We start from the raw sequence: 14,132 nt of genomic DNA on the forward strand, positions 1-14,132 counted from the left end.
ATTTATTAATTAAAAAAATATCTGTAATGAATTTATATATAATTAAAAACGAATTTCGATTTAATAATATTTAAATCTATATGTTATATTAAAATTCTCATTTTCTTATTTGTCATATTTTATTAGGTTTTAAGCTTATATATAGGTCATTGATTCATTATTAGTTTTTAAATGAGTATTTATTAATTTTCAAAAAATCAGTAATAATTTTATATATAATAAGTCACGAATTTTATTTTAATGATATTAAATTTATATGTTATATTAAATAATTAATTATAAACTAATATACTAAAATTGTGAAAATATATTTAAAAATTAAGAAAATTCTTATATATATTGTGTTGCTATCTGAAAACAATATTTTTTTTATTATAAAGTTAAAAAGTTAAGATATAAAACAATTTATAATTAAATATCAGTCAAACAAAAATATTTATATAAAGATATTTTCTAAACTATTTCTAATATATGAGTGTTTAAAACTTTTAACAACAATAATAAGTACATAGTTTGATGAACGTTTTTTTGACATATATAAATAATTTGATGTTTGATTTAACTATTTAAAATCATAAATAATAACTTAACTTGTGCTTGAGTTCAAAACAAATTTTCTTGCTTTTACTTTAAACCAGCTTAAGTTTAATCCGTGAAATACTATAGCTTCAGTTGGTAACCACTAAAATAATAAAAAAATGAATAAAATTTCATTTGAGGAATTGAAAAAAAAAATGAATTTTTGCTCAATTTTTTCCTTATCAAAATTGCATAGGGAAATTTTTTCTTATAAATTCATTCTTCCATGAAGAATTTATAAGAAAAAAGTGGGATCTACCTTTCAATAATTTGACTAAAATTTTAACATAACTGGTATAAATTTTGATGAACAAAGAATTCACCATAATTTTTTTCTTCAACATGTTCACCAATTAGAATTTTATTATGCCGATTTTTTGATTAATAAGACATAAAATAATAAATATTTGTAAGATGATTATGTCTGCACGTGGAGACAAAACACCTAATTTTTATTATTATATGGTGAAATTAGCTTTCTTGACATCATCTATACGATCATTATGCAGTTAATAATCTAATCCTATGTTTCCTAAACAAGTAATTTACTTTTTTTCGTGTAAGAATTTTTTTTTATCAAAACACACAAAAAAAAAGGGGAAATTAATATTTAATATAATTGCGTCCACGAGACCCCCTAATTAACAACGGCGCCGTTTCGTACTATCTTAGACTCCGTAATATATTTAAGCCGTCCAACTCAGGCTTTCACATAACAAAACCCAAAATCAACGGCTTTGATCATTCCGACCGCTGTTTCGCGTTTTGATACGCCACTTCTTCTTCTTCTTCTTCTCCTCTGATTTTGAATCACAATTAATAAGTTAACGGACTCGGAAGATTACGCCTTCTCGCATCTCTCTCACTCCACGTTTCCTCGCCGAACAGATACCTGTCGGGAACAACTTATTCCCCCTCCCCCAACAAGTTTGGTTTTGTCTCTCCCGCCCTCTTCCGCTACGGTAAATCACCAATTCTTATTTTATTTCTTCGTTGCTGATTGTTAGTTTTACTCTGGATTCAAAATTTCTAATTATGTATAATATTTTTTAAAAAAGGTTTGGCAGAGTGATGAATTAAGTAAATTCGATGAAAGTTTCTTCCTTTTGGCTTAAAAAGACAAAACTAACTTTTTTTTGTTTATCGTTGGTTTGAACTAGTCCTTGTGGTTCTCTGTTTTGAATTTTAATTGAGAGAATCATCTCCAATGTATGTATGCCTCTCTTTTGGTTATAGTTTGGTTCGAATGGAGAAGCTTGAATCACGGGGAAGATAGTCTATGTTTATGGAAAGTCCGTGTATTTCGAATGGGACCCCCCTTGTTTTTTTCTTGGATGATGATCCTCTCTTCTCTTTATCCTCCTTTTGGTTTCTTTAACATATCATTTTTTAATTTAGCTTTTGAAGCTTATGGTTCATCAAGTTATATGCTCTTCTCGTAAGCTTTTTCTATTTATTTATTCATTTATTTTGTTGTTCTTGTTGGTTCTCTGTTCTCCCTTTTGTTTGTTATCTCTTTGATGAATCTGTAGCTAAGAATCAAAGTTATCTGATATGTAAGCTGGTTTGTTCAATGTTCATTGCAGAAGAGTAGTAAGGGGTGTGTGTTTTATGCATGGATGGACTCAAGGGTAAAAGAACAGCCGCACCAGTTATGCCCCCCAGGAGAGCCAGTGGCCTTGTTCTCCATGAGAATACGAAGAAGAAAGATGACAAGACTGTCCCTACCTGCAGCCGTGTTAGCTGCAGTTCCAGGATAAGCTCCAACAAGGGTCTCTCCATTGATCACAAACCAAAATCCACGCTTAGATCTCCTTCAAACGGAAAGGAAACCGTTGGGAGTTCGTCGTCTAGAACTACGAGTGGATTAACAAATACCTCCAAAGTTACTACCAGGAGACAGCTCTCTTCTCTTTTGGACACTGATTCTTCAGAGAGTAGTAGTAGCAGTGTTCATGAGCGACGTGGGAAGACCAAAGAGAGCAGTATCACCAGACAAGTTGTGACAGAGGCGGGAAGCTCAAGCAGAGGTAGTAGTACTAGTGTGAACAGGAATGGATTAAGAGACTTGAGGAGCAGTGTTCTTCCTTCAAGTCCAAACCCAACGAGAAAGATCAACACTTTTAGAAAGAAACCCTCTGATGGAGAGAGCAGCTCTTCAAGCAGAGGGAATAATAATAATAAGCCAGAGGTGAAGAACAACCAGAGTTCCCTTCCTCATGGCATCATCACCATGTCTGAGTCTAGGAGGAACAGAAACTCGCCTAGTGTTAGGGACAACAACAGCGTTGTTTCGAGTAGTAGTACTAGGAGATCATCAACTGGTAGAACAACAGGGCGTGCTTCTGGAGCGGTTGCGAATTTACAAGCGCCGCCACAGCCTGGAACAAGAGCTGGTCTCATCAATCCCTCTAGATCTAATGCAGAAGTTTCTCGTAGTCCTTTGCATAGTTACAGTAGGCCGATCAGTAGTAACAACGGCAGGCTACGCAGCCTGATGATGATGCCTGGTGGTAGCCCCTCAGAAGCTCGCCTTGGTTTCAGACGTTATGACGTTAATGGAGTTGCAGAGGTGTTGTTGGCTCTCGAACGGATGGAACAAGACGAAGAGCTTACATACGAGGTGATTTTTTTAGCAGTTTTGTCTGATTTTTAGAGTTTTTGTTTTGACGTTTCTTTTTGTAACATTACAGCAATTGGCTGTTTTAGAGACCAATCTGTTCTTGAATGGCTTCCACGATCAGCATAGAGATATGAGGCTTGACATCGATAACATGTCCTACGAGGTTAGTCTCTTACCTGTTTTGAGTCTATTGATCAAACTGTCAAAGGCACCAGCGTTCAGGTTATTGAAAGTTTATTAAAATTATTGCAGGAGCTATTAGCACTGGAGGAGAAGATGGGCACAGTGAGCACTGCTCTAAGCGAGGAAGCTCTCCTTAAAAGCCTGAAGTTAAGCACTTTTAATCACCCAACAGAAAAATCTGGTGGAGTTTGCCTGAAGAAAGATGATGATGTCAAATGTAGTATATGCCAGGTATCATCAACTCTCTCTTTCTCTCTTATTTAAAGTCTAACTCTCAATGAAAGTTAAGAAAAACTCAGTTAAGTGTGAGTTTATGATAATAATAATAATATGTAGGAAGAATATGTTGATGGAGATGAAGTAGGGACTTTGCCTTGCCAACATATGTACCATGTGAGCTGTGCGCAACAGTGGCTTCGAATGAAGAATTGGTGTCCTATCTGCAAAACGTCTGCAGAATCTCAGCCACAGCCATTTTCATAATGATGGAGACTGCAGAGACATCATCAAAGTGCTCGTCTCTAGTTCTGCCATCCTGTTCTATTTTCTCTGTACATAAAAATGTTTTTCTTTTCTTTTACTTATACACAATTGGGAACAAATAGAAAATAAGAATCAGGTGGATACAGTCCTCTTTCACCTGTATAAAGATTTAACAATTCAGTTGAAAATTCAAACCTCCAATAGTTGGTTTAGTTCAACATATATATATACTGTTTTTCCACTTGTTCATTCTCTTCAACAAATCTATATTTAATTCATGAAAGATAGTTTAATGTTACAAAACTAGATTAAGCTGTAACCGGACGGGACATTGGGAATGTTCGAACTGGTTCAACGGAGTTTTAAATTTTAATTAAATTTTATATTAAGTATCTAGATATATATATATATATATGTATAACTATAAACTTATTTTTATAAAAGTTTACAGGGAAATACCCTAGAATAGTATTAAAAAAGTTTATGTAACAAATATAGACTCTAAAGATCAAAATGACCAAAATGTTTCATTAAATAGGTAAATATACGCTTATAACCATAGGGTTAACTAATCCAAACCTTAGGGTTTAAAGTTAAGGGTTTAGAGTTAAGGGGTGGAGATTTGGAATTGAGATTTAAAATTTTATAAAATAAAAAATCAATATTAAAAAATTTAAAATAAAAATTATAAAAATAGTTTCAAAAACTATTTTCGAATTACAAAAAGAAAATTTGAAAAAATAAATAAATAAAAATTTCGAAAACTTAAAAAAAAAAATTTATAAAAAAGGTTCGAATTTGTAAACATATAATCTAAAACTATAAAAAAAATATTATTTTTAATTATTTTTAGTTATTTTTAATTTTTAATTTTTAATTTTAATTTTATTTTTTATATATATATAGGGTATTAGGGTTCTTTTACTTATTAAATGAAATATTTTGGTCATTTTCCTCATTGTGGTCTATTTTTGTGATCAAAACTTGAAAATAATCTATTTAGGAGAATTGCCCAATTTTATATCATTCTTGGAATTTAAAAATGATATGAAAATAAAATGAAATTTTTTAGAATAATATAAAAATAATGAAAAATAATTTATTTAGTTAGATGTTTAGAAAACAATATGATTTTCTTATGATTTTTTTTAATTCTCAGTTTAAAAAAATTACTTGAATTTGAGAAAATCGAATTTTAATATTGAACCGAGTAACCAGTTTTAGTGAGTTTTACTGGTTTTTGATCAGGTTTGCCGGTTTAACTCAAATCCCGTTTTTACTATAACCCAGAACCGATTAGGAGGGTGATTGGTAAGTGTTGTGAGTGCTTTCCACAGCTCATTTTTTTTTCTACTTCCACTTTGGTTTACCAATCATGCTTTAAGAAAAAATTTAAAGCTACATTCATAAAAACTAAAATAGAAAACAAAATAGCTTTGGAAATCAATTTTTCTAGAGCTTTAGGGGATGATTGGTAAGTGTTATGTCTTTTATTTTTTGGCTTTAGAATAATAGTTGTAGATTTTATTGTTGTAGCTGTAGATTAATTATTTCCAGAGCACTAAATATAAAGCTCTAGAAAAATTGATTTCCAAAGCTATTTTGTTTCCTATTTTAGCTTTTATGGCTGTAGGTTTAAATTTTTTTCTTAAAACATGATTGATAAACTAAAGTGGACGTAGAAAAAAAATGAGCTGTGGAAAGCACTCACAGCACTTACCAATAGTGTTATAGAAATAATTAATCTACAACTACAACAATAAAATCTATAGCTATTATTCTAAAGCCAAAAAAATAAAAGCCACAACACTTACCAATCATCCCTTATATGGCCGAGTCACGGTCCGACCGGTCTGACCGCCGGTTTTCAAAACACTGGCTGTAACAGAGTAAAGTCTATACTTGCTAGAGAAGAAATCGAAAACCTCTCTGTATCATGGCTTGGACCCAAACTCAATGTTTTGAGTAGCTGTCGTTGGATGTTGTTCAAGCCTCTAACATTATGGCATCTCATTCTCTTCTGAAATTCTTTTTAAAGTCTTGCTAGAGACTTGGTTGATGCAATCTCTCTTTCACCATAAGTGAAGCTTTTTTGGAAGGCTTTCAGGTCATAAGTGATTTTGTCCCAGGAACAACCTTGAAGACGCTAACTTAGGCTCCCCTTGGCCTTGAGAGTAGAATCTGACTCCGGAACAATCTGTGTTCTAGGACATTCTTAAAAGAAATAATCCGCAACATGTTTTTCAACTAAAAACTTTGCAACTCTCCTCTCTTAATTCACTTGCATTATAGCTTGTGGTCATCATGAATTCACGACAAATATGAGTTTCCATCCTTTAAATATAATAATTACTATAAATTCACAGAAAAACATATGACTGCAAAAAAAGAAAAAAAGTAAAGAAAACAAAATTATAACACAGTGAATATTCTTTGCATCATGAATGACGAAATTAAATGTTTACATGATCATGACTCATATTCATCAAATGGTAGTAGCAAGAGAATGCTCTAAGCTATGTCGTTCACTGGTTGTGGACACAACGTCAAAAGACTTGAGCATTCCCCAAGGCTCCCCAAATAGGTCTTTCTTAATCTTTTTCTTCATACCACATTCATACTCGTCCCACAAAACAGCCATTTTCCCACCATAATCAATCAATTTAACCTGGTCACTTAAAGATAACCTAGGATATATTTCTAAACCCTTAAAATCTTTCCATAGTCTCTCTCTGGAGTGATACCAATAGATCTTCCAGCTATAAAGGTATAACACATTCTCTATCACACAAAGAGATGATGAGCTACGCCATCCCATATTCATCCCTAAGTTTGCTCTCCATCTTATTTATGCCTTTGTGCAGCTTGTAAGTCACTCTCTCTACCTCACATTTTACATAGACCGCTCCTTCAGAGTTACACTTTTGTACCCGGAGGCTCTACATATCTCCTCGCTAGGTATCTGCAAAAATATCCCAAGTTTGTGTCTTGGTATCAAAAACCTCCATCCAATTCGTCAAATTGATATCTTTGCAGCCTCCTGTTACATATATTTTCTCATCACAGACGCAAGCAGATTAGCAGAATGGAACGCACGGGCCACGTTCATGCTCAGGGTCGGAGGCACTAAGAGGCTTGTGGGGTCAAGTGACCCCTTAAAATTAGGGGAATTTTTTTTAGTGTATCTTTTAAAAAAAATTCTATAATGTTTAGTTAAAATTTGGCTTTTTTTTTGTTAAATTGTAAATATCATTAAGTCAATAATGATGGTTTGCAATCCAGTTTGATTAAAGTTTGGCATTTGACCCCATTAATATTAAATTTATATATTATGATCCCAGTAAAAAATATTTCTAACTCCACCACTGTTTATGCCATTCGTGAGAATGATTGTCCAAGACCATAACCCTAAGATCATCTCCATCGCTGGTTTATAAGGGGTTTATAAGCAAGCTTCTTACCCGTTTTTGATTTAATAAGTAATATAATTAAGTGGGATGGTTAGAAGTGTCTCTTAATTAACAATTTTAAGGGGTGAGCTCTAAAGTACGTGGCAAGTGGAAATAGTCGTGCATTTCCCCTAGTTTCGTTTAGTGAAAAAAAGAGTCATTCGAAGCGAGAGAATTAAAAAAAAAACCACCGACGGCGATTATTTGGCGACTCGGGATCGTCTTTGTTCTTAGGTAAATCAATACGAAAATCGATTCTCCGAGTTGTTTAGCCGTCGATTTATGGATTGCTACTTGTTCGATGTTGTTTTCCTGTCAATTTTGTGTTCGGTTTTGATTAACAAATCGAATTGGGGATCGATTTGAAATTAGGGTTTTCGTCAGGGTTCAAAGACGATTTGGGATTTGGGGCTTTCGTCTTCGTTTGTGTTTGTTTTCGATTAGATTAGGTTTTCAAATCGATACAGGGTTCGTTTTCAAATTAGGTTTTCAAATTAGATTTTGGATTTGGTGCTTTCGTCTTCCGTCCTCGTTTGTTTGTTTTCGTCTTTGTTTGGGTTTGCTTTCGTCTTTGTTTATTTCTTGTTACTGATGCCCCAATCTGTTTTTGACAATATTGGAGGTTAGCTCATGGATCCTAATGAAGAGAGGAGATCAATGAAGGCGCATAAGGCCCACTTTGATACCCTACATTTTGTAACAGACTCGATGCAAGGAATTCAAGAACGGTGTGTATGTGGGCAACGCTTAGTGCGCGAGAGAGCTCCAGCAGAAGTGTTTGGCTACCTACCAGGGAAGAGGTTCTTCACCTGCAAGGAGTACAAAGTAAGTGAACTACCTGTTCTATTTCTATCTGTCCAGTTTTCTTAGAAAATGTAATCATAGTTGTTATATTTCTGTAGGATGATGGGATGCATTACAGGCAGCCGTGGGTCTGTGCAGTCGAGGAAGAGCTAGGTTTCATGAAAACGAGGCTGGAAAAATGTGAAGAGTATAAATCTCTGGTGGTAAAGCTGGAAGTCGAGAATCAGGAGTTGAAGGTGAGTTGCCTTCTATCTTTTCTTAACGATTTAGGTTATGTGTCTGGTATTCTTCAAAATCTTGACACACATTTTAAAATTCTTGCAGGCAGAGGTGGAGAAGCTCTTAGCCCGAGTGTCTCAGCTTGAGTATGCCGCATAAGGTGAGTTCATAAAACATTTTAAAGTTTTCTTACGATATCTAATTATCTAGTTTGAACATTTAAACATTATTTCAAACTTTGAAGTTTTTAAACATTAACTTCCACTTCATTTCAAACATTTTTTTGTTTTTAAACATTAACTTCGTATGTGAGTCCAAAGTTATCTGAGTCTTATTAATGGTGGTATGACTGGTTTTAATTGTTTCTTCCTAACTGCATTGAGTTGATTGGTCTTTAAAGCTCTTTGTTAACTTTCGAAGGGTGGTGGTTAGGATTAGGTTAGATAGTAAATACATCATTTAACGAAGAACACTAGTTAAATAGACCTAGACACACAGAGTTTTACCAACCACAGATAGTAACCAAAACCCACAAACTTAGAAAATGGCATCATATTCTCCAGGGTTTGTTAGCCTTTTAACAAGCCAAACCGGAGAATTTAGCACTCCAGGGTTTGTGAACCTCTCAGGTTCTGAATCCATAGACCTCGAGTCACCTGATCTTCCAACTTTTAGCAGCCACTCCTCAGAAGCATCTACTGTCAAGGAGAGGAGGAAATGGTCTCCGAAGGAGGATGTTATTCTCAACAGTGCTTGGCTCAACACCAGCAAGGATCCAATAGTAGGGAATGAGCTAAAGTTGGGAACTTTCTGGTCAAGGATCCAGAATTACTACAACTCAAGTGTTCAGCATGTTGGGTTGGACACTAGGGAGCTAGGTCAGTGCAAGCAAAGGTGGGGAAGGCTTAATGACCTAGTTTGAAAATTCTGTGGTTGCTATGATGCGGCATTGAGGGACCAATCAAGCGGTGAGAATGACAATGATGTGATGAAGAAAGCACTAGACATGTTCTTCAATGACCGTGGTTGTAATTTCACTCTAGAACATGCCTGGAGAGAGCTTAGGCATGACCAGAAATGGTGCTCTGCGTATAAGGCTAAGGATAGTTCTAAAGTGAAGCGGAAGACGGTTGGTGGTGATGTTCAAGGCGATGAGGAGGTTACTGGTGCTAGGCCTCCGGGTATCAAGGCTGCTAAAGCGGCTAAGAAAAAGAAAGGTGTTCAAGAGGAATCTAATCACACGGAGTTAAGAACAGTGTTGGAGATGAAAGACAAACTAAACAAGCAGAAGTTGCTGGAGAAGTTGCTTGAGAAGCTTGACCCTCTTTCTGAGATGGAAATGTCACTAAAACTTAAATTTATGTCAGAAATGTTAGGATAAGTTTGAGTTTGTTGTGTTCTTAGGTAAATCGGTAATAGGTTTGAGTTAGTTATCCTGTGTTGAATTGTTTAGCACAGAGGAGTCTAATCTCTTGTTGTTTTCTGTCACAGGTGGAATAGATGACCACGGGAGCAGAGCACAGGAGCACAACACTGCTATCTTTTGTTGTTTTATATCATGTGAACTTTGATATGTCTTGTTGTTTTATGTCATGTGAACCTTTCTTTTTATTTTAGTCGTCATGTGAACTACTCTTTGTCTATTTAAATGTATCTGAACTTCTTTTTATTTATGTCATGTGAACCTTTCTTGTGTTTGTTTTGTATTTCTTTATCATCTTTCTGGTTCTTGTCTACTTTCCATTGCATTTACGGTTCAGTATAAGCAAAGGAGAGTTCAACTATATCATCCAGTTCTTTTTGTAAGCGGTGTTGCAATATCTCTTCTTTCTTGTTCTTGCTATTCATCTTTCTGGTTCTTGCTATATCTCTTCTTCACTTGATACTACTATTACTATATATGTAAGCTTGTGTTTAGTGTTTTCATTAGAAACACCAAACGAACATGAAAAGCAACAACACAACCATAGATAATTTAGTTCATTATTGGTTTACAATAATATTGTTTGGTCTTTCTTTTATTACAGGTATTTAAAAGTTTTATTAAGAGTTTAACATGGCATCCTCATCCAACGACGAAGAACAAAATTTAGAAAACATGTTTGAAGATTATTTCGAACAACAAATCGAAGTAATGTACAACAACATAGTGGACTATCAACCAACAGTACCGAGGAGACGAGCATACATAGAAAGAAACCGTGAGGAAGGGCACAACCGCTTGTGGAATGACTATTTCAGTGAGGAGCCGACATATCCACCTCACAATTTTAGGCGCCGTTTCCGAATGAACCAATCATTATTCACGGGGATTGTTAATTGCTTCTCCAATGAAGTTCCTTATTTTCAACATAGAAGAGATGCAGTTGGCCGGTTCGGGCTATCTCCACTACAAAAGTGTACTGCAACATATTCGTATGTTGGCCTATGATTGTGCAGGTGATATGGTGGACGAATATCTCCGCATGGGTGAGACCACTGCCTTATTGTGTTTGGAAAAATTTACTGAAGGAATCATAGATTTATATGGAGAGGAGTATTTACGAAGACCCACACCTGAAGATCTTCAACGACTACTTGATATCGGAGAGGTACACGGTTTCCTTGGGATGATAGGAAGCATTGACTGTATGCATTGGGAGTGAAAAAATTGTCCACATTCTTGGAAAGGTCAATATACACATGGTGCAGGGAAGCCAACAATTGTTCTAGAGGCTGTAGCTTCACAAGACCTCTGGATATGACACACGTTTTTTGGACCACCAGGTATCTTGAACGATATTAACGTCCTTGATCGGTCTCCGGTTTTTGATGACATTATCTATGGTCGAGCTCCAAGAGTTGAATTCACCGTCAACGGTCACAAGTATCATAGGGCCTACTACCTCACCGACGGTATATATCCAAAGTGGCCTACCTTTATCCAATCCATCTCTATTCCTCAAGGTCCAAAGGACGTGTTATTTGCAGAACGTCAAGAAGCCGCCAGAAAAGATGTCGAGCGTGCATTTGGAGTCTTGCAAGCTCGTTTTGCAATTGTTAGAAACCCGGCTCTTCTTTGGGAGAAGGAAAAAATCAGCAACATTATCAGAGCATGTATCATACTACACAATATGATAGTGGAAGAAGAACGAGATGGATACACTCGATACGATATATCAGAATTCGTAGAAGGAGAAACAAGCAAAAGTTCAGAGGTAGATTTCTCGTTCTCTACAAACATGCCTTCAAATCTCGGTAATATACTTGCCATTCGGAGTGAACTTCGCGACCAAAGGAAACATGAACGAAAGACCGATTTAATTGAGAATATATTTTTGAAAATTTGGTAACCAACAATCATAATTATTGTATGTTTTATATTTTTTTCAATAAACATAATTTTTTTTTCATAAATTAAATAGTATTAGTTTATTCCTAAGAACCCCACTTTGGAGTTCACCAAAAAATTGAAAATCTTTAACTTTACAAAATTAATTAAAAAAAAAAATTTTTTGCTAAGAACCTCTCTTGAGAGGTTCACCAATAGAGTTGCTCTAAGGATCAGCTTGTTAGGAAATACGCGGTCAAATTTTGCGGAAAGCCAGAATTTATGGGAGCGGGAAAGAAGCACACACACCAAATTGTTAACGGAGTTCGGCCAATGATGCCTACGTCTCCGGACCTGCTACAGATCTTTTATTATTAACCAGGGAATTTTTACAAGCTCACAACTCACACCCCGATCTCAAATACACTCAGAAATTACTAGTAATTTCTTAAAGAAGATTTTTTGTGAGAAAAAAAAAGTTTTTTTTTTTCCTTCTTCTTTTTTTCTTCTCCTCTCCTCTCTCGTTCTTTTCTCTCTGTTTTCTTGTTTTGGGATGATTTTCCTCTTCACCTCAGCTCTCCTTTTATAAGCATGAAGAAGGTGTTTGGTGGCTCACAATCTTTGACAAAACCAACGTCAACAATTTCAGCTCACCGTCCATGCCGTCACCGTCCATGCCGACCAACACGTAAAACGTGTTTTAACAATCTCCCACTTGAAGACTGATTTCAATCTGTCTTCACACCTTGATCAATGTAGCAGGTATTCCCAGCTTGTTACTCCAACAAGCCAACTGAGGTTGCACACAACCTCAGCTTATCATACGGCACGACCTTCGTCAGCATGTCTGCCGGATTCTTGCTTCCTGGGATCTTCTCAAGCACCAACATTTCATCTTCTAACGCGGATCTGATGAAATGATATCGACGATGTATGTGCTTCGTCCGAGCATGGTAAACCAGATTCTTTGCCAAATCGATGGCACTTTTACTGTCACAGTACAACACACCTTTCCCTTGGTCATGGCCTAGCTCTTCTAGAAAAGACTGTAGCCATATCATCTCTTTTGTTGCTTCCGTTACCGCAACATACTCAGCTTCACAGCTTGATAGAGATACAATTTTCTGCAACTTCGAAACCCAACAAATTGCAGTACCGCCAAAGGTGTAGACATACCCGGTTGTGCTCTTCGTGCTGTCAACGTCACCTCCATTGTCAGCATCAACATATCCCTGCAATCCCGTTTTAGACTTCGTGAAACGTAACGATAAACTTGGATTTCCTTTTAGATATCTGAAAATCCACTTAACGGCTTCCCAATGTTCCTTCCCTGGATTGCTCATAAATCTGCTAACGACTCCCACTGCATGTGCAATGTCTGGCCTTGTACATATCATCGCGTACATCAGGCTTCCTATAGCAGAAGCATATGGAACTTTATCCATACATGCCATCTCGTCTTCCGTCTTTGGAGACTGTTCTCTGGATAACCGAAAATGACTTGCCAGGGGAGTACTGACTGGCTTCGCATCATCCATGTTAAACCTCTTGAGGACTTTCTTCACATACTCCTCTTGTGATAACTTAAGACCTTCCTTGCTTCTACTGATTCTCATCCCTAGAATCTGTCTTGCTTCTCCAAGGTCTTTCATCGCAAACTCTTCTGAGAGTTTCGTCTTCAAGCTATTGATCTCGTGCAAGTCTGCTCCTACTATCAGCATGTCATCGACATATAGGAGCAATATCAAGTAGGACTCTTCAAGCGTCTTGAAGTAACAACAGTGGTCAGCTTCACACCTCAAGAAACCAACGCCTTTAATAAAGCTGTCGAACCGTTTATACCACTGTCTTGGAGCTTGTTTTAAGCCGTACAAACTCCTTTTCAGCTTGCAAACAAGGCTTTCCTTCCCTTTGATCTCAAAGCCTTCGGGTTGCTTCATATAAATTTCCTCATCCAAATCACCGTGAAGAAATGCCGTCTTCACATCCATCTGTTGAAGATGCAGATCTTCTTGTGCTACCAGCCCAAGAACCGTTCTGATGGTCACCATCTTGACTACAGGAGAGAAGATTTCAGTGTAGTCAACGCCTTCTTTTTGTTGGAATCCCTTCACAACAAGCCTCGCTTTATAGCGCTTACTTCCATCAGGTTCTTCTTTTATTCGGTAGACCCACTTGTTATGCAATGCCTTTTTCTCCTTAGGCAAATCTGCTAACTCCCACGTGTGATTGGATAACAACGAGTCCATCTCGTCGTTCATTGCAAGCTCCCACTTGATCGACTCATCAACTTGCATAGCTTCCTCATAACATTCAGGCTCGCCTCTGTCTGTGAGCAGAATGTAGTTGAGCGATGGAGAAAATCTTACTGGCTTTCTGATGATTTTGCTTGACCGTCGTAACTCCGTGACTGGTGTATATGGGACCACTTCTGAATCATCACTTTCTTCAGCCTCACCACTCTCGTCTTGAGAGATTTCTT

General features: G+C 36.3%; 2 protein-coding genes across 3 annotated transcripts; both read left to right on the forward strand.

The window, feature by feature from the left end:
* The first annotated feature begins 1,282 nt into the window (after positions 1–1,282).
* Positions 1,283–4,112, forward strand: LOC106380724 (probable E3 ubiquitin-protein ligase HIP1). Of its 2 annotated transcripts, none has more exons than XM_013820583.3 (5): positions 1,283–1,541; positions 2,166–3,202; positions 3,273–3,365; positions 3,455–3,616; positions 3,722–4,112. In XM_013820583.3, exons 2-5 carry the CDS (start codon positions 2,195–2,197, stop codon positions 3,866–3,868), a joined length of 1,410 nt encoding a protein of 469 aa, XP_013676037.1. In that variant the 5' UTR covers positions 1,283–1,541; positions 2,166–2,194; the 3' UTR covers positions 3,869–4,112. The 2 variants fall into 2 exon arrangements, with proteins under 2 accessions (XP_013676037.1, XP_022568017.1); XM_022712296.2 differs by lacking the exon at positions 1,283–1,541 and adding an exon at positions 1,619–2,017.
* A 4,772-nt stretch (positions 4,113–8,884) lies between these two features.
* On the forward strand, positions 8,885–12,342 carry LOC106355325. Its single transcript, XM_013795300.1, has 6 exons — positions 8,885–9,234; positions 9,295–9,681; positions 9,794–9,885; positions 10,780–10,968; positions 11,107–11,378; positions 12,226–12,342. Exons 1-6 carry the CDS (start codon positions 8,885–8,887, stop codon positions 12,340–12,342), a joined length of 1,407 nt encoding a protein of 468 aa, XP_013650754.1.
* The last annotated feature ends 1,790 nt before the right edge of the window (positions 12,343–14,132 follow it).

Source organism: Brassica napus, chromosome C7, assembly GCF_020379485.1.
Source record: "Brassica napus cultivar Da-Ae chromosome C7, Da-Ae, whole genome shotgun sequence".
In the NCBI taxonomy this organism is placed as follows: Eukaryota; Viridiplantae; Streptophyta; class Magnoliopsida; order Brassicales; family Brassicaceae; genus Brassica; species Brassica napus.